We start from the raw sequence: 24,511 nt of genomic DNA on the forward strand, positions 1-24,511 counted from the left end.
TGAGGTTGTTATTCTTCTTTTTATTGGCAGGTTAATGGTTTACAGTCCAGTTGTTGGCACATGGGTCCAATTTCACATCTCACCATGATAGGTGTCTGCAAAACACTCTCATTTCCAATTTGAATCTTTTTCTACCATCTTGCACCAGGACCCAAAAGTGCCCCCCCCCTTGTCTGTTTATTCAGAGTCCTTTGCTTTGGTGCAACACACCCACCAAGTCCAGTATTTTCTTTGTGTTTCCCCTATAAGGAATCATGTTAAGTGAGATAAGCCTGAAAGACAAGGATGGATATGGGTTGATCTCACTTATGAGGGAGACTTTTAAAGCAGAATCCCAGACCTCTGCTAATAGAAGAGTCTTTCAAGTTAGAAAGCTGTTCTGTTTGGAGCTTCCTACCTGGCTCTCTTTCATCCTGTGGCATTGCATTGAACAGAGCATAGAAGCCAGTGTTGGTGATCATAGAGTCACTCCGGAACACCACTGTCATGATGTTAGAGGAGGAGAAAAACATCACAGCAACAGAGGCACAGAACTTCCCCATGGAGAGTGCAGCAATCCTGGGGCCATCAAAGATTTCAACAGAGTCATAGGGGCATCCCAGGATGTCCTCCAACCTGCAGGAGTCCAAATGGAAGGTGACATGGTAGGGGAGGTGGCCTAGGACATCCGAGAAATTGATGCATAGAAATACATGGTAGGGGACCAGGTGGGGGCTTATCCAGCAGAACACACACTACCATACACAGGAGCCAGGATTCAAGCCCCTGGGCCCCAACTCTCTCTCTCTCTCTGTATGCTTCGTGAGTGGTGGATCATTGCTATGGTGTCTCCTTCCCTCAATTTCTCTCCCTTTTCCTATCTGTCTCTCACACTCTGTCAAAAACTGAAAAGAAAAAAAAAGGGAAAATGAAGTGGCCAGCACAGACACAAAATCTGGCAATAACGTTTGGCAAAATAAGTGTGGCAATACTAGAATTGACTCCTTGGATTAGAGTTTAAATTGTTAATTAAGATATAAAATATTAGTTAGCTTTTTCAAATATTTATTAGAACTCTTGATAGTTTTTGGTTTATTTATTTGTCAGGGAAGATAGGAAAGGGAGAGAGAGATAGAGAGGGAGAGAGAAAGCCAAAACATCACTCTGGCACATGTGAGCTAAGGATTTCATGCATGCAAGTCCAGCATTCTAGCCACTGTGAAATTTGCCAGGGCACTGTAAATATAATATCTTTTCCTATATTAAATTTTATTTGTTGATTTATTTTGTTGTAAAATTTGTTCTCTAGGGGACAGCCAACTTTCCATGACTAAGTTACTGTAGCTCCAACTTGGAAGTCCCTTAAATTTCTATTATTGGGGATTTAACTTTTCTTTTTTTTTTTTTACAAAATTGTAGAATTCCAGGGGTATAGTTTTATACCCATATATGGTATGCATAAGACATCACACCTTCCACCAGGGTACTGTCCACTGCCACTCCCCTCCCCCCACCCCAACATAACCACTATAGCTCTCAAGTCTGAGAGACAGCTTGATTACTTTTTTCTTCACAGATTCATTTGCTTTAGTCAACTCTATAAACTACCTCCAGTCCCACTTGCTTTGACCCAATCATAACAGGTAAATCACCCCCTAATAATCATAATTGGAACAACATCTATTTTCTTCTATCTCTGTATTTCAAAACATTTCTCATCCCTAAATTCTTGAGAATTTTTGAAGAACCTGATTTATTTATTTATTATTATTATTTTTTTGATAGGACAGAGAGAAATTGAGCAGGGAGGAGAGATAGAGAGGCAAAGAGAAACACCTGCAGCCCTGCCACGCCACTCAGGAAACTTGCCTCCTGCAGGTGGGGACTGTGGGCTTGAACCTGGGTCTTTGTGCATGGTGATGTGTGTGATCAACCAACTGGGACACCATCCAATCCCAAGGACCTGATTTTAGAATACAAGGAATGGCACCACAGAGAAGAGAACTCACACTCACAATTACTACTGGCAATAATTCACAGGGAATGAGCATGAGGAATGGTTTTGAAGAAACAGATAACTGTTGATGGCAGAGTTTGTGGAAGTGTGGGCTCAAGATTTTCACTCAGTTGGGGACTCCGTTCCTTCGCATGTTAGTCAACCAAGACAATATAGTTTTAGGATCATCTTGGCATCAGGCACGTCTGACTCCGTGAACTGACAACAGTTCCATGCTTGCAAGGTGGATGATCTTAGCACTTTATGGTGACGTGTGGCTCTTAGTTTGGCGTATGTCATAAGGAGGAGAGCTTTATGCAGACTTATACACATTTGTGCTTTGGTAAAGACTTGGATCTGTGCCCTCAGGCAGACCTAGGTGGCTTGCCTTGGGCTACCTCTCTGAGTCTCAGTGTCCTCATGTCTAATGGGGAAAGGAACACCTACTATCGGACCACAGTGAATTTGTAATATGAAAAAGCACTGGCAGGATATAGTACAGAGCCTGGGCACACAGCCAGTGTGAAAACTGACAGCTTTATGAAAATATGGAGATGAAAATATGGCAGTGGGCTTGGAAAATGTGTTTTCTTTATGTCAGAGGTGAGGCAATGAATCTACTGTCTCTGTCCAGTTTGTGGCAACATTTCAAAATACAGCATCCATGGCTGTGTGTGTGTGTGGTGAAGCTTTTTACTGGTTGTTAAGAATTTAGTTAAAACAAACTTCTAAATATTAAAAAAAGGAAACCTAATAGGAAAAAACACTAGTACCCAGTAAACAACAAAGACAAAGCTAAGGGATGGATTTTGCCAAGATTTTAGAAACAATTATTTTTTTAAAGCTATTAAAATTAAGTTCAGTAAAATATGCCAACAAGTCACTTAATGAATCTTTGAAATTATCACTAACTCATTAGGCATTAGTACACTGTTAACCCACATTTCAACTGGGAAATAATTTTGTGCTCTCGTTTTACCTCTAAATGTTTCCCACTCAAATAACTGGTTTTGCTATGCCTTTATAAACTAACACATGCAGTTAAATCTCCTCCGAAGATGCTGTTTCCTTACTTGAGACTTGGAATCATGAGTTCTATGTGGAATGTTTTATCCACATGGATTTCCCAAACACACTGGACATCTGTTGGGTAGTTTTCTGGATACAGTGGACTGGAAAACGAGCCAGAGAGACTGGAAATGACTCCTCCACAAGAGTTGCTTCCTCCTGAAATGACAAGAACACTGTGTTTGCATGTGTCTGCATAGTGGGTCTCATGTGATTTTTGAAATGGCCAACTCACAGCCAATGGTCTGGAGTCAGTGGCCACCCCGGTGAATGTGAAGAGAACTATCTGAATAGATGCTTAATCTAAATGTCTCTTGGGAGGAAAGATCTACTCAATCTAAAACTGTGATATACGTCATGCAAGCATGATTCCACTGACCCTGAAACAACATTTTCCCATTTTATTTAAAAAAAAATAGAGAGAGTAGGAGGAGGAAGAGAAGGAAGAGGAGAAGGAGGAAGAGGAGGAGGAGGAGGAGGAGAAGAAGAAGAAGTAGAAGAAGAAGAAGAAGAAGAAGAAGAAGAAGAAGAAGAAGAAGAAGGAGAAGGAGAAGGAGAAGGAGAAGGAGAAGGAGAAGGAGAAGGAGGAGAAGGAGAAGGAGAAGGAGAAGGAGAAGAAGAAGGAGGACATCATATTACTATTCTGTCACCTGTGTCACCTGTGGAACTTCCCTCAGTGTTCTGCAGGAAGCAATTACAGAAGCCAGACCTTCCACCTTCTGCATCCCACAATGACCCTGGGTCCATGCTCCCAGAGGGATAAAGAATAAAAAAGCTATCAGGAGAGGGGATGGGATACAGAGGTCTGGTGATGGGAATTGTGTGAAGCTGTACCCCTCTTATCCTATGGTTTTGTCAATGTTTCCTTTTTATAAATAAAAAATTTAAAAAAAAGATTGCTTCCTGGAGTCACTTGAATCTTCCCCAAAGCAGTAGATTCTGGTGTCTCCTGAGATGAGTGGAAGAAAGTTCAAAGGGCCTGGCCACTTCATAGTTCTTCCACTGACTCATCTGTAGGAGTGCTAGGCCCAGCGCTGGGCCCAGGTCACATGAACTCAGGTACTCCTGAGAGTGGGACTTTGGGAATCTCTACATGTGACAGGGGACAGAGTGGGGACCCACTATGGGGCTGTCCCGAGAGAAGGTGGGCTGAGTATGGCCAAGTGGTCTGAGTTACATTCTGTTCAAGCTCTGTCACCCACCTGTCCCTTCCCCTCAACCTGCAACTCTAGCTGAAACCTCAACACCTACAGGAATTGGAAGAGCAGGTCTCCTGGCAAGGGTGTAGTGAGGACTGAGGGCTCCTCCAACTGAGGTCCTAACTGCCAAGTTTTCTCATGGAAGGTCCTGGGGTGGGACTATCATGGCAGCAGAGAAGGAGCCCCTCACCCATGCTGCGCCATGCCCCAAGCACAAGACCCACCACCTACTATAAACACCTACTAGATGGTTCCCCCCGGCATTCAATTTAGACTAAGACTCACCTATTACTTGCTCTTGAGAAGATGTGGAAAGACCTAGAAGGGGGCAAACGGGAGACATTGATAGAATTATGAAGAAGATACTTAGTCTCATCTACAAATTAAATAAATGGAAATTAAATAAATTATTTAATTTAATAAAAATTTATTTAACAAATTAAATAAATGGTTTTCCTTTTCACTGCCTCTGACCTTACTCCTGGGTTTTTTAATCCTTTTACTCATGGCCCCAAGATGAAAAGCTGTCTTCACCCCCAGGAACACCCAGGACATACAAAACTCTTCTCCAGAGGCAGAGCCCAGGAGAAAGAATCCAGAGACCTGAGAGCTGTGTGTGGTCTCTGAGACCAAGGCCATTCAAAAAGCAAGAGATGGAGTGTGAAAATTCCATTGATATAACTTTTTTTTTTTGTCTCCAGGGTTATCGCTGGGGCTCGATGCCTGCACCACGAATCTACTGCTCCTGGAGGCTATTTCCCTCCCTCCTTTTTTATTTTATTATTGTTGTGGTTATTTTTATTATTGTAGTTATTGATGTCATTGTTGGGTAGGACAGAGAAAAATGGAGAGAGGAGGGGAAGACAGAGAAGGGGAGAGAAATATAGACACCTGCAGAACTGCTTCACCACTTGAAAAGTGACCTCCCTGCAGGTGAGGAGCCTGGGGCTCGAGCTGGGATCCTTACACTGGTCCTTGAGCTTGGCGCCATGTGTGCTTAACCTGCTGTGCTACCGCCCGACCCCCTTATAGGACTTTCTAATAGGGTTATCTTGTCGAAAATTTCATGAGATCAGCCAGATAGAGAAGGATGAATATGAGACAGTCTCACTCATGGACAGAAGTTGAGAAATAAGAACAGAAAGGGGAAACACAAAACAGAACTTGGACTGGGTTTCAGGGCGTTGTGCAGCGGGTTAAGTGCATGTGGCGTGAAGCACAAGGACCAGCCTGAGGACTGGGTTTCATATATTGCACCAAAGTCAAGGACTTGGGGTGGCGCGAAGGCCTTTCAGGTTCTGGTGCCTGATGGGGGAGGAGGACCTAAGCTGGGGGTGAGAGTATTTTGCAGAAAACTGAGGAATGTTACATATGTAACAACAACTGTACTTACCGTTGACTGTAAGCCATTAATCCCCCAGTAACAAAATTTAAAACTATGTATATGTGGCAAGAGTACTGCCATGACATGGATTAGGGCTGGGCCTCTAGGGTCTCAGGATATAAAATTGGTGTTCTTAATGATAAATGATCTCTCTCAGCTATTAACTAAGTTCTGTTGAGCACATTTCTTGGGCTCTCTAATTCTCTGCTGTGAGGAATAAAGAAAGGAATTTAGTAGACTCTTTAGTACCAGGAATTTGTAGGACCTTTCCAGGAAGTAAAGTGCTTTTTAAAATTTTTTTATTATATTTATTTATTGGACAGAGACAGCCAGAAATCAAGAGAGAAGGGGTGATAGACAGGGAGAGAAAAAGAGAGACACCTGTGACCCTGCTTTACCACTTGTGAAGCTTCCCCCGAAGGTGAGGACTGGGGCTTGAACAGGAAGTGGGTTTCCATCTACCTCCGGCAGCATTTCAGAACTGACCGCACACCTACGGGTCTGGTTTTCTAGTCTCTGGCTTCTGTTAAAGAGGACTGTCATCCATTCATTAAGCCCTAAGATCCCTGAGAGTAGGGTAGGGAATTTATAGTCCCTGGGAGCATGGGCTTTGGGGTCAGACGGATCAGCATGAAAACTTGCTCCAACTGTTGAGTTGTTGTGGTAGTCTTGGGAAAGTTCTTTTCATTTTGATTTTTGCATATCTGTCCTGAGGATTATCCATTAACTGGAGCCAGATGTTAGTCCATCTTTGTGGTAACTTGGCCTGGACTGTGTGCAGTTGGGAACAGTGAACAAGTGTATTAATGGCACTGGGGTCACAGAGCACCAATGACAAGGATTCAGATCTGCTGGCAGCCCTCCACTACATCACACACTTTCTTTCTTTCTTTCTTTTTTAAATATATATATATATATATATTTATCTATTATTGGATAGAGACAGAAATTGAAAGGGAAGTGGGAGATGGAAAGGGAGAAAGACAGAGAGACACCCACAGCCCTGCTTCACCACTCGTGAAGCTTTCCCTCTGCAGGTGGGGACCAGGGGCTTGAACCTGGGTCCTTGTGCACTGTAATGAGTGCATTACACACTTTAGATGTCTCAGTTTATCATTCTGGAAAAATAGGAATAATCAGAGCACCTGTCTCAACTAGTTCTTTTAGAAATTAAGTGGATTAAGTATGTAAAGGGCTCACATAAGTGCCTGGATCTTAGCATTTATTACTATCTGATGATGTTACTATTATACATTTCCTGAAGTGGGAAGAAAGCATGGGGAGACTGGATGATGGTACACCTGTTTGAACACAAAGACCCATGCAAGGATCTGAGTTCAAGTCCCCGGCTCCCCACCTGCAGGGGGGATGCTTCACAAGTGGCAAAGCAGGTCTGCAAGTGTCTGCCTTTCACTCTCCTTCTCTGTCTTCCCCTCCTCTCTCAAATTTTCTCTGTCTGATGCAATGAAATGGACAAAAATGGCTGCCAGGAGCAGTGGGTTCATAGTGTGAGCACCAAGCCCCAGTGATAATATGGAGCGTCCCCCCCCAAAAAAAAAAAAAAGGAAAAGAAAGTATGACCTACCCGGAGGTGTAGGAGGAGGAGGAGGCAGGTCTTCTGCATCTGAATACATAGAGAAGGCAACAGTCACTCTCTGTAGAGAACCCAACTGTGGAGGGGTGGCGATAACAGGGAGCAGGTGGGGATGGGGATGGAGAGCGGTGGCCTTTCTGGGAATGAAGCCCAAAAGATTAGAACCTGCCCTCAGGGCAACTCCAGCCCTCAAACTAGATCAGTGGTTAACAGCTGTGTCTGCTCTACCCTATGTCTAATGTTGTGTCACGGTGACTGCTTGTTAAAATGCAGATTCCTGAGTCTTTCCTTGAATGTAGTTGGTGGGATTTCTGGATGTGGAGCCCTGGAAGCCGCACTGCAAAGCTCCCAGTGGTGCTGGCACAGCCAGTACTGGAAACCTCCCATATGGAACGTGGAGCTGCCCAGGGCTTGGCACAGAGCAGAAGCTCCAGGACTGTTTGAGGGGCAATGGCTGGGTGGGTGGAGAAGTGGCTGGGTGGATGCAAATTCTATGCGGATTGCAGGGTCTCACGTGTCCTCAGCCACAGGTCAGAAATGACTGACGACAAGGGGACAGGATACCTGAGCAGATGACACTGGCATCCTCGTGGTGGCCACAGTTGTGCTCCAGCCACCCGGAGTGGGCGCACTGCCCCAGGAAGCGCTCAACCCCGGCGCACTGAAGGTTGTCCAGGAAGATATCTCCTGAGCCCGGGCCAAAGTGGGCCTTCCCCAGGGCGGACACAGCCTGACCGCAGCCCAACTGCCGGCACACCACCTCGGCTTCATTCAGATCCCAGAGGTCATCACACACGGTGCCCCAGGCCCCCTGGTAGAGGACCTCCACGCGACCTGAGCACCGGCCTGAGCCGCCCACCAGCCGCAGCTCTGGCCAGTTTCCTAAGGACAGAAAAGGTGTGTGAGTCTCCAAAGACCAGCCAGAGCCCACCAAGCCTCCAGGACCAGCAGGACGGTGGGGCTGAGGCAGGAAATGGCCTCATGCCACCTTGCTTCTGTGCCCTGAGTTGCAGGTGTGAGGTCTCCTGTCAGCTTCATTTCATTGCAATAGTATTTCTTGGGGGTAATGACAGTATTTTCTTTCACACTTGACACTGCTGACATAGCTGTGACACAAGGGGAGCTGGTTCCTGCCTCCAGGGAACAGCCCACTCACCTGTCAAATGTAGACACTAGAGTGATTCTGCAAGGTGGCAGATGATGTGAGGGGGAGGAGAAGGGTGCTGGACTAGGAAGGGGTTGGAAGATTCCTCTTTGTATTGGTTTATTAAGGAAACGTTGGCTTAGAGGATTGTTGTGGTCACATGGGCACAGTTCTTCTTGTCTCCAAGACAGGTGTGAGCACACCTTGCCCTCTACCAAGCATGGAAGGTGCCTCTTATAACAGAAGGAATTGTTCAGGGGAGAGGCGAGAAATGCCTCTGGATAGTGAGGAGGGGCCCTGGGGTGGCCCGGCTGGAGGGGCTTGACCAAGAAAGAAATGTCTCTGGGACCATGGAAATGGTGTAAGAAAACAGACCCTGATGCGATATTTCATATCATATTTCATGTGCATGCGCACGCACACACACACACACACACACACACACACACACACACACACACACACACACGACACTATTAAAATACGGATACACACTATTAAAAGTATCGATTTGTGTACATATATACAAACAAACAAACTCTCTTAAAAATATGGGGGTAGGGGAGATAGCATAATGGTTCTGTAAACAGACTCTCATGCCTGAGGCTCTAAGGTTCCTGGTTCAAACCCCCATACTATTATAAGCCAAAGCTGAGCAGAGCTCTGGTAAAAATATGAACTTATGCATTCACAGGTATCATTAATTATTACAAGAACAAAACTGACAATTCCAAACAAAACTTTTGAGTGGTATATCAATGGAGTGAACAAAGACTTTAGATTGGACAGGAAGAATAGTTCAAAGAAAAATCAAGAACAACTGTTATTTAAAATCCATCCTTCAAAAATGCGAAACCTACCTGGATTGGTAATAAGTGACTCTTCAGCTTCTGTTAATGTAAAGAATCAAGATGTTAGTAATTTTCAGAAACCCTATCTCTAATGACTGAAGACAATGGTATTAATTACATACTTGTGTTTGTTGACTTGCTAAGGGAAAAAACATTCCCTTTAAATAAATAGCCTAGGGGCTGGGAGAAGGCCCATTAGGAAAAGTACACACCTTAAGAAGCACAAGGTTGTGGTCAGGCAGTGGTGTATCTGGTTAAGCGCACACATTACAGTATGCAACATCCTGGGTTCAAGCCCCTGGTCCCCACTTGCAGGCGGAAAGCTTCACAAGTAGTGAACTAGGGCTGCAGGTGTCTCTGTCTCTCTGTCTCTCTGTCTCTCCTTCCTTCTCAATTTCTGGCTGTCTCTATCCAATAAATAAATAAATAAATATAATTATAAAAATAAAAAAGAAGCACAGGGTCCTGGGTTCCATCTTGGTACCACATGGGCACACCAAGGACAGCACCAAGGACTCTGGTGGGTAGTGGGCCTGGCGTTTTTTTTTCTCTCCCCTCCCCTCCCCTCTCCTCCCCTCCTTCCCCCTTCTGCTCTTGTTTGTCTCTCCTTCCTTCCTCCTCCTCTCCTCTCCTCTCCTCTCCTCTCCTCTCCTCTCCTCTCCTCTCCTCTCCTCTCCTCTTCCCTCCTCTCCTCTCCTCTTCCCTCCTCTCCTCTCCTCTTCCCTCCTCTCCTCTCCTCTTCCCTCCACTCCTCTCCTCTTTTCTTCTCTCCTCTCCTCTTCCCTCCTCTCCTCTCCTCTTTTCTTCTCCTTCTCCTTCTCCTCCTCCTCCTCTTCCTTCTTCTCCTTCTTCTTCTTCCTCTTCTTTTCTCTCTCTCTCTCTCCATCCCCACTCCTTCCCCTCTCTCTCTGTAAAAAAAATATAGAATAAAATTTCCCCCAGGGATGTGAGTCAGTCTTGTTGCACATGTGTAAGATCCTAGGTTCATTCACCTGCACCACGTAAGACCAAAACAAAACAGGAAAGACTAGCAGGAAAACTAGCACAGTACTGGAAGAATCAGCTTCATCTATGGACTCAGAAGGCTTTTCTCTTTGTTGGTGTGTGGCTGTGTCAAGAGGAGCTGGTCAGACGTGAAAGACACATTTGAGGAGACACGACTTTGATGACTAATTTTGTAGTGGATGAATTTCACTTTGGGCAAACCCCGATTTAGACACTACTCCTTGAAGCACTGAAGTTTGGGAATAGAATGTGACCCACGAGGCTGTGATTAAGTTAGAAGAACATATCACATGTGCCAAGACATCACAAAGTAAAGGGACAACCAGACGGAAACCCCAACACACAAGACTGGTCTTAAATTGACCCCTCAGATTCAAAGTCACAGGCTGACAATGGGTTGCTTCTCACAGAGGCAGTAACTTAACATAAGTGAGAAAGAATCAGAGCACCGCTGTGGCATGTGAAGTATCAAGGATTCAGCTTGGGACCTTATACTTGCACGTCCTGGTCTGCACTGCTGCACTGCCTCCCCAGCCCTGGGGATGATCACGGACTTTGAGCCCCAGACTCAGGTGTGCCTGGCTCTGAATCTTTCTGAGTTTTATGGCATTAGCTGCCCCATTTAAGTGAAAGTGCTTTCAACGGTTCCTGGAAAAATCCCATAACTCAACACTCTTTATGACCCACATTGTTCACAATTCTTACCGGCCGATTAGAAAACCAAAGACCTTCATTTTGCGAAGTCAGCAGTTAAAATATAATGTATTTAACTGAGTTAGAAAAAATAGAGGGGTCCAGGCAGTGACACACCCAGATGAGAGCACCTGTCACCATGTGCAGAACCCAGGCTCACACTCTCTGGTCCCAGACAGGGAGCTTTGTGAGCGGTAAAATAGAACTCAGGTCTCTCTCTTTATCTGTCTCTCTCTGTTTCTTTCTCACTCTGTCTCTACAAATAAATAAAATATTAAAACACAGAAAGAGCAAAAGGCGAACGTTTCATTTTGAGGCTCCCATTCTTATCCCCAGCTGACTCTGAATGTCAACCTGGCAACTTGAGGCCTTGAGGCCTGGCAGTGACTGACAACAAGGGGACAGGATACCTGAGCAGATGACACCGGCATCCTCGTGGTGGCCACAGTTGTGCTCCAGCCACCCAGAGTGGGCACACTGCCCCAGGAAGCGCTCAACCCCGGCGCACTGAAGGTTGTCCAGGAAGATGTCTCCTGAGCCCGGGCCAAAGTGGGCCTTCCCCAGGGCGGACATGGCCTGACCGCAGCCCAGCTGCCGGCACACCACCTCGGCTTCATTCAGATCCCAGAGGTCATCACACACGGTGCCCCAGGCCCCCTGGTAGAGGACCTCCACGCGACCTGAGCACCGGCCTGAGCCGCCCACCAGCCGCAGCTCTGGCCAGTTTCCTAAGGACAGAGAGACACCAAGTGACTTCTCCTCAGGGTGATGTACATGTCCTGTGAGCTAATTTCTCTCCACACCCTCAAAATACTCAGGAAAGAGGAATAGAAGGCTTATCAACTAGCCAGCCTCTGAGTTGGTCACTCGGATGATTGCCAGAACATTGAGCCTAATAAGACCATTATCTCTCTCTCTCTCTCTCTCTCTCTCCCTCTCAAGGGTTATCGCTGGGCTCAGTACCAGCACTATAAATCCACTGCTCTTGGCACCCATTTTTTCCATTTTATTAGATAGGACAGAGAGCAATTGAGGTAGGCAGGGGGAGACAAAGAGGGAGAGAGAAAGACAGACATCTGTAGACCTACTTCACTGCTTGTGAAGCCACCCCCTGCAAGTGGGAAGCCAGGGGCTCGAACCCAGATCCTTGCATAGGTCCTTTCAAGTGGCACCTATGTGTGCTTAGTGGGTGTGCCACTGCCCGGCCCCTCTGAGTATCTCTGTATCCAGAGGTCTGAGCCAATCTGCTTTTGCTAAATGCACTGCACCATGATTTGTCATTTTGTGAACTGCTTCCCTGTGTGTGTACATGCATGAGTCCTGTCCCCCTTAACTATTTTTCTCTCTTTTGTTTCTTGATAGGACAGAGAGAAGTTGAGAGGGGAGGAGAAGGTGGAGAGGAGGGAGAAAGAAAGACACCTGTAGCCCTGCTTCACTGCTCGTGAAGCTTCTCTCCTGTAGGTGGGGACCAGGTACTTGAACCCAGATCCTTGCGCACAGTGCTATGCATGTTCAACCAGCTGTGCCACTACCTGGTCTTCAGCTTTTCAAAAGTCCAGAAGAGAGCACCAGATTCCCAATTTATCTATAAGGAGAGTGGTGACTGGAGACGTAGAATGATTTATACCAAATTTCACATCTGGAAAGGATCTCAGCCCAGGCTGCCTGATCCCAGAGTTGACTGTTTTTCCATCTGCTTCTATCTCACTGCCTCCTGACACTCAGCCCACTTTGGATGTCAGTTAGTGACACAGGCATGAAGCTAACTGACCATATAAAGACCCAGCCCTGCTAGAAGGTACCTGTGGGCCACTCAGGCTTTGATGCCCCTGAAAGCCACTGAAAGCATTCTCTTTCTCCCCCTTGACATGCTAGAGCCAGGGGCTCCCAAGATCTTTCTGAATGGCCCCAAGAAGTCTGCATACCACTGCAAAATGGAGGTACCACCTGTCATTGCTCCAGCAGGCTCAGATGCAGATGTAAACCCAAGAACCGAGAGGGAAAGATGATTCCCAGGGCTTACCTGGTCTTGCCGTCACCATCTTGGGGGGAGCTGTTGGAATTGCTGTGGGTACAAGATGACTATTCATTTATCTGTTTATTTACTGCAGAGTTAAGCTTCATACATACACTCCTGGTTCATTTTTTTATTCAGATAGTGAGATAGAGAGTGATATCATAGCATTGAACATCCTTTGATACCATAATACTCTCACGTGATGCCAGGGCTCAAGCCTGGGTCTTGTGCATGCCAACACAAATGACCTACCAGGCGATACCTTAGAAAAAAGGAGAACTCGAGCAAATCAAGGAGGGGAACATTCTGAGCTCAGGGTCCATGTAATATCAAGCTCCTTTTACTTATAGATCTGATATTTCTACAATAGAAGTCATACTCCTTTTTTCTGCCTAGACTCTGGAAGTATAATGGCAATTTGAGCTGTGCCCAGTAGATCCTTATACAGACACTGAATCACACTCTAGGACAAAAACAATTGTAGCTTCTTTGCACTTCTGTTTTGCAGACTTACTAAATGTGGACAGTTTGATCAGATGTTTTTTGATAAGAAAAAAATAATTAGGTGATGAGGTCAATAATTCTCAACACCCAGTTCCCACTGGTGAACCCTGTGGTTCTTGTGTGGATGTGTTTTATTCCTGTCACAATGTGTACAGATAGAATGTCTCAGCCACTGTAGACTGACCCAGGAAATGGGGAGGCAAACCAGGGAAAGTGCACTGCGACATTAAAGCACCAGCAGCCAACAATATTTATACACGTCCCCCAGATTTGGGAGCTACTCTCTGCCCTGATCCAGCTTCCTAGTCCTATTTCCAACTCTGACACTGTCTCCCCAGACAATACTTTCAGCCCACCTGCATGGTAGCTGTCAGATTCAGGCAGAAATTAGTAAAGTCATGGGCCCCTTGGAATATACCTAAAATAGATCTACTAGCTTTTTCCAAAGTGGAGATCCCAAATCTCATCTGCTCTATTCTTTCACTTAGGTTCCTGACTATTAAACAATTTGTTCAGCTTGATATCTTAATGCTTTTTCAGCCATCAAGTTGCAGATGCTACCATGACACTAACCTGACTTCCCTGGGCAGACGACCTCACCAATGTGTCCTGGAACCCCACCTTCTAGAGCCCTGCCCCACTAGGGAAAGACAGAAACAGGCTGGGAGTATGGATTCACCTGACAAAGCCTATATTCCAGTGGAGAAGCAATTTTTACAGAAGCCAGAACTTCCACCTTCTGCACCCCATAATGATCCAGGGTCTATGTTTCCAGAGGGATAAATAAACAGAGAAGCATCTGATGGAAGGGAGGGGATGTGGAACTCTGGTGGTGGAAATTGTGTGGAATTGTACCCCTTTATTCTACAGTCTTGTCAGTCATCATTAAATCAATTTAAAAAAATCACCAGCAGTGGGGACAGAGGGAGAAATAGGAATTAGGCACAAAAATTAAACAGCAACATTAGACACAACTCACTGATTAGATGTGGCGTCTTCGAAACTGCCTCTGTAAATACAAGGAAACCATCATCAGTAACTGTTTTTTTTTTAATTAAAATTTTATATTTATTTTTTGGACAAAGACAGAAATCGTGGAGGTGGAGAAGGTGAAAATATATAGAGAGAAAGAGGGACACCTGCAACATTGCTTCAGGATTTGCAATCTTTCCCCTGCAGGTGTGGACTGGGGTCTTGAACCCAGGTCATTGTACATTGTAACATCACCAGGCCCCACACCAGGAGATGTTTAAAGCCAGTTAGATTGACCTTCTTGGATCCATGTGTGTTTTTTTTTCCCCAGTCTGGCTCAGAAAGTCATTCTTACACCAGTAAAAACACAGGCAGCTATACTGAACAGTTGTTTCTTAACCAGGCAGATGCCAGAGACAACTACAGTGAGTGCTCCAAGTTCAGTCTCATTTCTCTCAGTGAAAGACAGTGAGTGCGGGACCCATCCCCAGGAGACCTCACAACAATTCCTGAACCTCTTAAGCCTCAGTTTCCTCATCGGTCAAAGCGGGAGGACCACATGTTTGTGTGAGGGTGAGAGGAGATGACACTTTGCAGACTCCTCATACTTACCTAGCATGTCACGGGCATTCAGTGAGTGTTGCTATCAGTTTGATCATTGCTGGTGCTTAATCCAACATGCCCTGTACTTCATCAGAAACTTTGGACAAAGCTCCCCCCTGCCTCCCCGTCTCTCTGGGCACCATGGCAACCTGTTCTCTCTGCTCACACAGTTCTCCCACATGTGGTACCCTCTCCTGATCTCTCTACTCACCTCCTAGTCAACATCTAGGGCTGGAAAAATAGCTCACCAGGACCGTGCATCTGCTTAGCCATACAGTGTGAATGAACCTCGTCCCCATCACACTGAAGGAAGCCTCAGTGCAGTGGTGTCTTTCCCTCATCTCTCTGTCTCTTTGTCTCTTTCTGTTTCTGTTTCTCTACCTGAAAAAGTTGACCTAGAGTGGTCAGAGGTGAGAAAAACAAAAAAAAATTAAAGGCACACTTAAGGCACTTTTAAAATGTATTATGCATTATTATTATAATACATTGACTTTTCTTTCATAATATTTTTTTTCTGAGATGATGCACTTATCAATTCAGTATATTCTATCTGTCTTAATTTTGAATAGTCTGCTTTCTCTCTGATTTTGTTATATGTGTCAGTCTTGAAGTCCATCTAGGCCATGCCAGGGACCACTCTTTCCTCTTCCACAGGTCCCTACCCCCATCTAGTATTAGATTCTGAGTAACTGCAGGAATAGCTTCTTAACAGGCTGCTAGTGAAGAGATACTCATTCTAGTTCAACAGCCTGTGACTGACTGCTTTGGGGTCTCTCTGTTTTTGGAAGCTCCAACACACACACACACACACACACACACACACACACACACACACACACACACACTGGACTGGTTGTTCTACGGGTAGGGATAATTTAACATTGCTATTTCACAAACTTAATTCGCAAAAGCAGACAGTAGCGGATCCACTTGCAACCAGAAAGGTCTCTCCATAGGCCAGACAGAACTGGTTCCATGAGTGTGCTTAGTGGTGAGGATCACGAGCTCAAAAGTCACTTACCCTCCTTATGATGCCATTGTAGGGAGAAAGTCCCCACCCCATTCACTGAGCCATGCTGGCTTGGTTCATGTGGAGAGAAGATGGTTGTGGGGCCCTGACCAGAGATGGACTGGAACCCTCTTTGTAGGGGTCCACCCACTCCCCTGCCCTCACTCATTTGCATAACCCTACTCTCTAGGTTGGGACTGAGTTTTCTTCTTTCTGTAGGTCCAGTCCTCTCCATCTGCATTTAGATTCAGAGTAATGTTTTGTTGGTCTCACTTAATGATATGTTTGCATGAGGTTAAACAGCCTGTGAAGAAGCTGCCATTTCTTGAGCACCTGTGAAATGCCCTCACCCTGCATCAGGCAACCCTCACAAGAAACCTAGGAAGGTCAGTTCTCCTCCTATTCCCACTAGACACTCCCTGCAGGGGCATGAAGCACAGAGAGGTCGAGTCTCTGGCCCAAGGCCCAGTGAAGGGGATACAGCTGCTTTCCAAGCAGACACACCTGTCCCCAAGACCACTCTCACCTTTGGGCTCAGAATAATAATAGGCGACAAAGTTCTTCCCAATGTTGTTGAAGCTTCGGAAGTAGATGAGAGTCAAGGAGTTGGAGGAAGACACGAAGGTGAGGTGGGAGCCCGAACAGGTCTTCCCCAGAGATTTGGTGGAGGAAGGAGGCCCATCCAGGACATCAAAATACTCATTGGTGCAGTCGAGGCTGTGGAAGCAAATACCAATGGAGGCTCTGAATGTTCTCATCTACAGGTGAGGACAGACTCTTGGTTATAGAAAGAGGTCAGGACAGATACTAGCCTGTTGGATACTCAAACACTACATGGTTTCTTTTATCCTGTTTTTTCTTCTCTAAAGGCTGTCACCTTGTGAGACTTGGGTTTTGGGTGCAAGGAGGAAAATGCTGGGGCTCACATGGGGTGGCTCCAGTCAGGAGGCAAGTCACTGATTCTCCCTCGCTAGCTCAAGGGCTCAATGATACAGAAAGGAGACACCAGGGAGTATTATGGTACAAGCACTCATTTTATTTGGGGGTGGTCTTGGGTATATATAAAGATTTAAACAAAGAACATTTTTTCAAATACGTCAGAAATTATAGGTTTCTTAAAGGTCAGCTTGCCCCTATGGTAGGGGGCTGGTATGACAAGAACTGATGTGATACAAAGGTCAAGACAATTAGTCTCCATGATGCAGGCAAGTTAATTATCCAAAGGCATTTGAGAGAAGCATAGGGGTTAAACCAGTAAGATGCGATAGAGAAAAGAAAAACAAGGCTTGATGTAAATCATAGATATCAAAGAAGATAAGGAAATAAGATTTTGGGGGTTTCTCTGTCTGGTGTTTGAGGTGTATGATACAGTGTGTTCTCCTTTGTGATCAAAAGGTGAAGTGGATGTGTGAACTTTGAGCGACTATGTGAACTCTGAGTGAACCTTAAAGCAGGCAGCCATGTGGCCTGCTAGCAGGGAGAAACTAAGTGTGAGAGGCCTGGAGGTTTTCTGTGATCTTGAGAAGCTGACAAGGAGAAACTGAGTCTGGGAGACTTTTCCCTCTTGGCTCATCTCTATGAGGAGAGAGGCTAACAAGTGGGGTCTCTTTCCAGACCTCCATCCAAGGATGGGAGAGCTTCCCTAAGCTCTACCAAGCTTTCACATAGTCCTACAGGAAAAGGGAGTTGAAGCACTGGGTTCACTTCTGAAGCCTCAAGTAGCCTTGAGGCTTCAAATCTTAGAGAGGAAGTTAGTTGGAAGACTAGGGCTGAGGGTAGGATCTGGGAGACTTAAGTCATTAATGGAATCTCCTGAAGAGGGCAGAGGCCACGGCCTTACTTCAGTTTCTAAACAAGCTGTTTACAAGCTCTGGAAGCTGGCCTGCCTGGAAGGGATCTGTTCAACTGGCTTTGTGGAAATCATCTGATTTTGTCAGCTGTGATCTTCATTGTGAAGAAGACCCAGAGACCAGTAGGCCTAGATCCAGGAAGCCATTTCCACACCTCTGTTCCATGAGCAAGATGTTCCCAGTTATAGATTAAGAAAAAATATCAAAAGCAGTACACAGTGAAGGCGGTCCCTAGGGCTTAAGTTTTATAAAAACATGGACATATGAGTGACACCCACATTAACCGTTTGCCACAAGAAAATCTAATCTTTCCTGATTTATTAGGTCTGGAGTCTGTGTCTGTAACCAGCAGGTCAGAGCACTGGATACAAACTCTCTCCTCTCTCCCTGTCCCTCCCCATCCTATGGCTCTTACTCTCTCATGCACAGCATATAAGTGAATTCTATTTTAATGAGAAATTCATGGGAGCTACTACTCAACTATAAAAAACAGTGACTTCACCGTTTTCAGCCGATCTTGGATGGACCTTGAAAAATTCATGTTAAGTGAAATAAGTCAGAAACAGAAGGATGAATATGGGATGATCTCACTCTCAGGCAGAAGTTGAAAAGTAAGATCAGAAGAGAAAACACAAGTAGAACCTGAACTGGAGTTGGTGTATTGCACCAAAGTAAAAGACTGGGGTGGGAGGGGTGGGGGAGAATACAGGTCCAGAAGGGATGACAGAGGACCTAGTGGGGGTTGTATTGTTATATGGAAAACTGGGAAATGTTATGCATGTACAAACTATTGTATTTACAGTTGAATGTAAAACATAAATTCCCCAATAAAGAAATAAAAAAAAAAGAAATTCATGGAAGAACATATAAACCAGTCTTACTGAAATAAACAGCTTCTACGCCGAACACATCACTTATCAGTAGGGAAATGCAAATCAGAACCACATCTCACATCTGGAAGAGTGGCCTATATCAACAGGACAGGAAGTGACAATTGCTGGGAATGATGGAGGGAAAGAGACTGCTCCACTGCTGGTGGGAGCACAAATGGCTGTAGCCCCTTTGCAAAAACAACAGTGGAAAGTCCTCGAACAAATAAAATGGAATCACCTCCTGATCCTGCAACACCGCTCCTAGGCATGCATCTGAAGGACATGCAAACACGAACACAGAGGGCCACATGCGCCCCTATGTTCACAGCTGCATTATTCACAACAGCCAAAGAGTGGAAGCAGCCTAAATGCCCATCTCCAGAGGACTAGATAAAGTAATTACGAGACATATCTAATGAAATACTACCCTGCTATTTAAAAAGATGATGCTATGTCCTTCTGGACAAAGTGGATGGTGGTTATGCTTAGTGAAGTAAGCAAGTGAAAGACAGCTCCCAGTTGCTGTCACTCATATGTGGAGTAGCGGAAATCAAACCACATGAACTTGCAAAGGAAGTGACCAAGTTGTCTCCAAGACTCTGTGAGAACTATGCTGCTTATCATGGGTGGTGGTGGTGCAGGCAGGGGGTGTTGGTAACAGAACTTTGGTGTTGGGTATGATGTGGAACTATGGCCCTGTAATTCTATAATTTTTAGACCATTGATAAATCACCAATAAGAAATAAGAAACGTAGGGGAGTCAGGCAGTAGAGCGGGTTAGGTGCATGTGGCACAAAGCGCAAGGACCAGCGTAAGGATCCGGGTTTGAGCCCCTGCCTCCCCACGTGCAGGCAGTGAAGCAGGTCTGCAGGTGTCTGTCTTTCTCTCCCCCTCTCTGTCTTCCCCTCCTTTCTCCATTTCTCTCTGTCCTATCCAACAACAACATCATCAATCACAACAACAGTAATAACTACAACAATAAAGCAACAAGGGCAACAAAAGGAAATAACTAAATAAATGTTTTTTTAAAAATAAGAGACTTGTAAACCATTAACTATCCAATAAAGAAATTTAAAAAAAAGATACTATTATGAAAAGTGCGGTATCATATAAGGCTTTTACCAGGCTGACCGTTCAGAGGAGGGCAGTACTATCCGTCCTGACTTACTTGAGGTAAGGAAATGCCAGCAGGATGTGATCAGTCGTGTTGGCCTTGACTTCCCACACGCAGGTTATATTGTCGTGCATTTCATTCTGAGGTGGGTTCCTGATCGCTCCGGAGGAGTTGGTGATGATTCTGCCACATGGAGGTTTTTCTAAATGCAGAAAATACTTTAGCCTTTCAAGTTTTTTTTCTTCCACTTGCTAATTTTATAATGCACTTTATTTATTTATTTATTTATTTCTCTACCACAAAGGCTTTGGATGATTACTTTGTCGGTCTGTTTTAGGACATGTCAAAGGTATAAATGAGTCTAAAATTTCTTACAAACATAGGACATGAAAATATCTGAAGGCAGATGAGTGGTGGCACTCTACATTGCCATGTGTAAGGACTTGGGTTCAAGCCCCAGGGCCACACCTGCAGGGGGAGCTTCACAAACAGCACAGAGGCTGCGCTGTCCTCTGCATGTGGTGTCCATGAAGGCTGGTGTGGCTTGACAACCCCGGGCTGGCTTCTGTGACTTAACAGAAGTGGCACCAGCACACTTATCCCCTGCCCGCCATCACAGCTCTATGCTCAGAGCCCAGTGCAGCGGGGCAGCCCAGACCAGGCAGCAGTGTTTGACCCGACTTCCCTGAACGCTGAGTAGTCATTTCAGGCAGGGTTTGAGCGAGAGGATGATGATGAGGGCAGTCGGGATGCCAGAGTCTCACCTGTAGCCATCGTCCCTGCCATGACAGCCAGCGGGAGACCTGCCAAACACACAAAGGACATGGGGGCAGTCAGCTGGCACTGAGGTGTTGACCCCCTTCTGCACACGAGCCCCCAGGAGCTTATTACAAACACAGTCTGGGTCCCCTCCAGAGCCAGCTACCGAGTGAGCCTGAAGCTGAGGCCAGAGCGAGTGAACATGCAGAGTGGGAGAAACTCTCATCCACACCCCTCCTGGGTCTTGATGTATTGTTCACCACACACACACACACGCACACGCACACGCACACGCACATGTACACACATGCAAAAAAGTGGGTTTTGCCATTCTGGGCTGACTTTTTCAAACAGGGAGATAGGGATTCTGGGGGAGACACCACAGTGACAAATTAGCACTGGTGTGCTGTCGGGGGGGCTTGAGTCCGGCTTGTGTGCAAATCAAGGCAGACACTCTCCCAGGTGACCCATCTCCTCAGCACCATAGACTTTAAATTATTTATTTATTAAATATTTATTGATTAGTTAGTTATTTTAATAAGAGAGATGCAGGGAGGGAGGGAGGAAGAGAAAGAGACTGAAGCCAGAGCACTGCTCAGCTTTGGTGCATGTTGGTGCTGGGGACGGAACCTGCAACCTTTGATGTCTCAGGCAGGAGACAGATGATAGATAGATGATAGATAGATAATGGGTAGATAGATGACAGACAGACAGATAGATAGATAATGGGTAGATAGATAGATATTTACAAAGAGAGGGAGAGATATTTACAAACAAGCCCACAGTGTCAGGGCTTGTTCCAGTAACATAATAGCTCCCATGTGATGCCGAGGGGATTTGAACCTGAGATGTAAGTGTGGCAAGGCACATACCAAGCTAGATGAGCTATCTTTTTGTGATAGAGGAAGGGGAAAAAGAATCAATAAAAGAAAGCAGCTAGATCTTCCAGGACCACAACTTCCTTTAAGTCTCTCCCCTTAGATCCTGAAGCTAACCTACACCCTCATCAAGACACAACTGTGCAGGCAGAGACAGCACTAAAGGGAACCAGCGCTCGGTCCTTGGGCTGCGAGTGGAAGGCAAGCCCTCCACCTCTCTCTGGCTTCTCTAACCACAGTGGCCATTGGGTTCTTTGCTGAACAAAGTGTTACAGTTAGATCCTCCTTGTTTTCTGCAACATCTGGTGAAGACCTATCTTAAAACAGGAGGATTTAAGTGTTGGGAGTACTGTTTTACTGATGGTGAGCAAAAGGAATTATGGAACATAAAGATAATTAGCATATGGCTGATGTCATCCCCTATAGCAAAGCCCATAAACTCACAAGGGATTGCGGGCATGGGAGGTTACTTAAGCAAGTGTCTGTTGGAAGTTCTGCTCTCTTCTCCCCTCCTTTCCACTGCTGCTGTTCCTGTCTGATCTCCACAGACCTCCACGTGTTGAGCGCTGGTGAGCTAAGGTCAAGGACTCCAGGCTCCTGCCGCATATCTGGCTGGCCGTTTTCTCCCAACTATTTTCCCATCACGGTTTTTTATATACCTATTAAACCTGCCATTTTGATAAACCCCAAACAAAAGCCCGCAGAAGTTTCTTATTCCTCCCTTCATTCTTTTCGTGCTTCCTTTTTTTTTTAAAACTACATTTAAGGAAATGAAAGAGGTGAAATTATGACCCCAAGCCCTGATTTCCATGACCTAAAAGATCAGGAATGGGGAGACGCTGGTGCAAGAATCTTAAGAGTTGTTTATGCTGTTGCCCGGACACCAGGACTTCCAGACACTGCAGACCCCACCCCATGTCCCCACCCTGCCCCTCTCCCCTGTCACATTCCCCCTAGAAATTCTCTCCTAGGACAGATCCTCTCCCACCTGCTACAACTGACAGCCATGGCAGGGGTGGGGAAACTTAGCCTGTTCAGTTTCATTTCTGACTCTTGGGCAGAGCTGGCTAAGGGCAGGTTATCTGGATCCTGGGTGTCAGATGATAGGGAGAGGACTGGTGTGGGGTGTGCAAGCATCAGGGGAAAAGGGAACATGGGACACCAAGAGAAGGGAAAGCTCTTCAGGAGCAGGGCTGCACCAGGAAGTCAGTGGGAGTAAGAGAGAGGGAGGGAGGAATGGGCTTTCCTGGACTGTGACCTGGTCTGGGCTACCAGCCCTTCTGCATCTCTCCGGCCTCCCTCACTCCCTCCCTGTGTTTCCTGGATGCTCCCTCAGAAACATCAGAAGCGACAAGCCAAATATGTCCTTCAAGAGTCAGGAGAGCACAGTGCTGAGCCCTGAAAGGTCACAGGTTTGAGCCTTGACAGCCCCAGTGACCAAAGCTGAGTGGTACTCTAGTTAAAAAAACAAAATAAGGTGGTGCACCGGGTTAAGCACATATATCACGAAGCGCAAAGACCAGCGCAAAGATCCTGGTTCGAGCCCCTGCAGGGGGTTGCTTCATAAGTGGTGAAGCAGGTCTGCAGATGTTTGTCTTTCTTTCTCCCTCTCTCTATCCCCCTCCTCTTTCAATTTCTCTCTGTCCTATCCAATAAAATGGAAAATACAGCTGCCAGGAGCAGTGGATGGGTGGTGCAGGCACTGAGTCCCAGTGATAACTCTGGAAGCAACAAAACAAACAAACAAACCCCTATTTTTTCAGTATCCCTTGCCATGAGCATAGCTCAGGTTGGAGACCATGTGGGGGTTCAGGGAAGAGAACACTGGTTACTGATGCTGTGATGTTTCTCACTCTTTCTGTCTCTCTTATCTCTCTTTCCAAAAATTATATATATATGCTGGCCCAGGAGAAGAGACCCCTGTACACAAAAACATTTCTTCCTGTAGGCCAGGAACTCAGAATCTTCTTCCCATGTGTCATGTGCAGTAGAGTGGGAGAGAGAGGGAAAGTGAGCTGGAGCAGAGGACTTCCAAGGAGCAATCCATCTCTTCTACTGGACAATGAAGCAGTCCCACTTATTTTAGCCTTGCCACCAGCATGGGGATCAAGACACAGCTGGGTGTCCTGCAGAATGTCCTCTTCAAGCTTTGGAGAAACCGCCCAAGCAGACATGGCCTCCTTTACCTGGTAGTGCGTCAGCTGCGTGCTCTGTGCCTGTAAATGTGGGAGAGAAAGCACGGGCCAGGAGTCAGGAGTGACCTGGCCATCTCCCGCAGCATTCTGGGTACACAGCTGCTGAGCCGGAGTGGGGGCCCGGGGTGACCCTACCTGAGCAGATGACCCCGGCGTCTTCCCCATGCTCACAGTTGTGGGAGAACCAGCCGACGTGGGAGCACTCCTCCAGCTGCTGCTCGCCACCTACACAGTGCACGTTGTCCAGCAGGATCTTTCCAGAACCTTCCCCAAAATGGGCCTCGCCTGGGGCTGAGATGGCCCAGCCGCACCCCAGCTGCCTGCAGACGATGGTGGCTTCCGGCAGGTCCCAGAGGTCATCACACACCGTCCCCCACACCCCCTTATAGAAGACCTCCACGCGGCCTGAGCAACTCCCCTGGCCACCGACCAGCCGCAGAGGGACCCGGCTTCCTGGGGAGAAAAAAAGGGAGGGTCAGTCGGTACCTCAGGTCAGCAGAACTGCAGATAGAAAGACAGACAAAGATAAAGAGATAGAAGTCTCCCTAACTGGGGTGGGGGATGGGGCTTGATTTTTACTTTTCATTTTTGCTTTTGAATTACCGAGCAGAGTGTATCGGTGTGATTCCACTGATGGATTTCTTTTCCCCTTTTAAGTTTCAGACAGAGTGGGAGAGACAAAGAGAGAGGAAGAGATGATAGCACTGCGCCACTGTTCTTGGAGCTCCCCTTGGTGCTGCGTATGGCACTCCTATGTGGCGCCAGGGTTGGATCCCAGGTCCTCTCGAATGGCATTGTGTGCCTTCTACTGGTGAGCTGTCACTC

General features: G+C 46.2%; 1 protein-coding gene across 1 annotated transcript in view; it reads right to left on the minus strand.

Moving 5' to 3' along the window:
- The window catches only part of LOC103110524 (deleted in malignant brain tumors 1 protein-like), a 132,800-nt gene that overhangs the window by 69,566 nt on the left and 38,723 nt on the right, over positions 1 to 24,511 (minus strand). The window contains 13 exon segments of the mRNA XM_060172255.1: positions 398 to 615; positions 3,049 to 3,235; positions 4,528 to 4,560; positions 7,785 to 8,102; positions 9,225 to 9,254; positions 11,324 to 11,669; positions 12,899 to 12,978; positions 14,414 to 14,443; positions 16,545 to 16,735; positions 19,909 to 20,056; positions 20,619 to 20,657; positions 23,678 to 23,707; positions 23,822 to 24,147. Coding sequence (XP_060028238.1) covers positions 398 to 615; positions 3,049 to 3,235; positions 4,528 to 4,560; positions 7,785 to 8,102; positions 9,225 to 9,254; positions 11,324 to 11,669; positions 12,899 to 12,978; positions 14,414 to 14,443; positions 16,545 to 16,735; positions 19,909 to 20,056; positions 20,619 to 20,657; positions 23,678 to 23,707; positions 23,822 to 24,147 — 1,976 coding nt within the window.

Source organism: Erinaceus europaeus, chromosome 14 (assembly GCF_950295315.1).
Source record: "Erinaceus europaeus chromosome 14, mEriEur2.1, whole genome shotgun sequence".
Lineage (NCBI taxonomy): Eukaryota > Metazoa > Chordata > Mammalia > Eulipotyphla > Erinaceidae > Erinaceus > Erinaceus europaeus.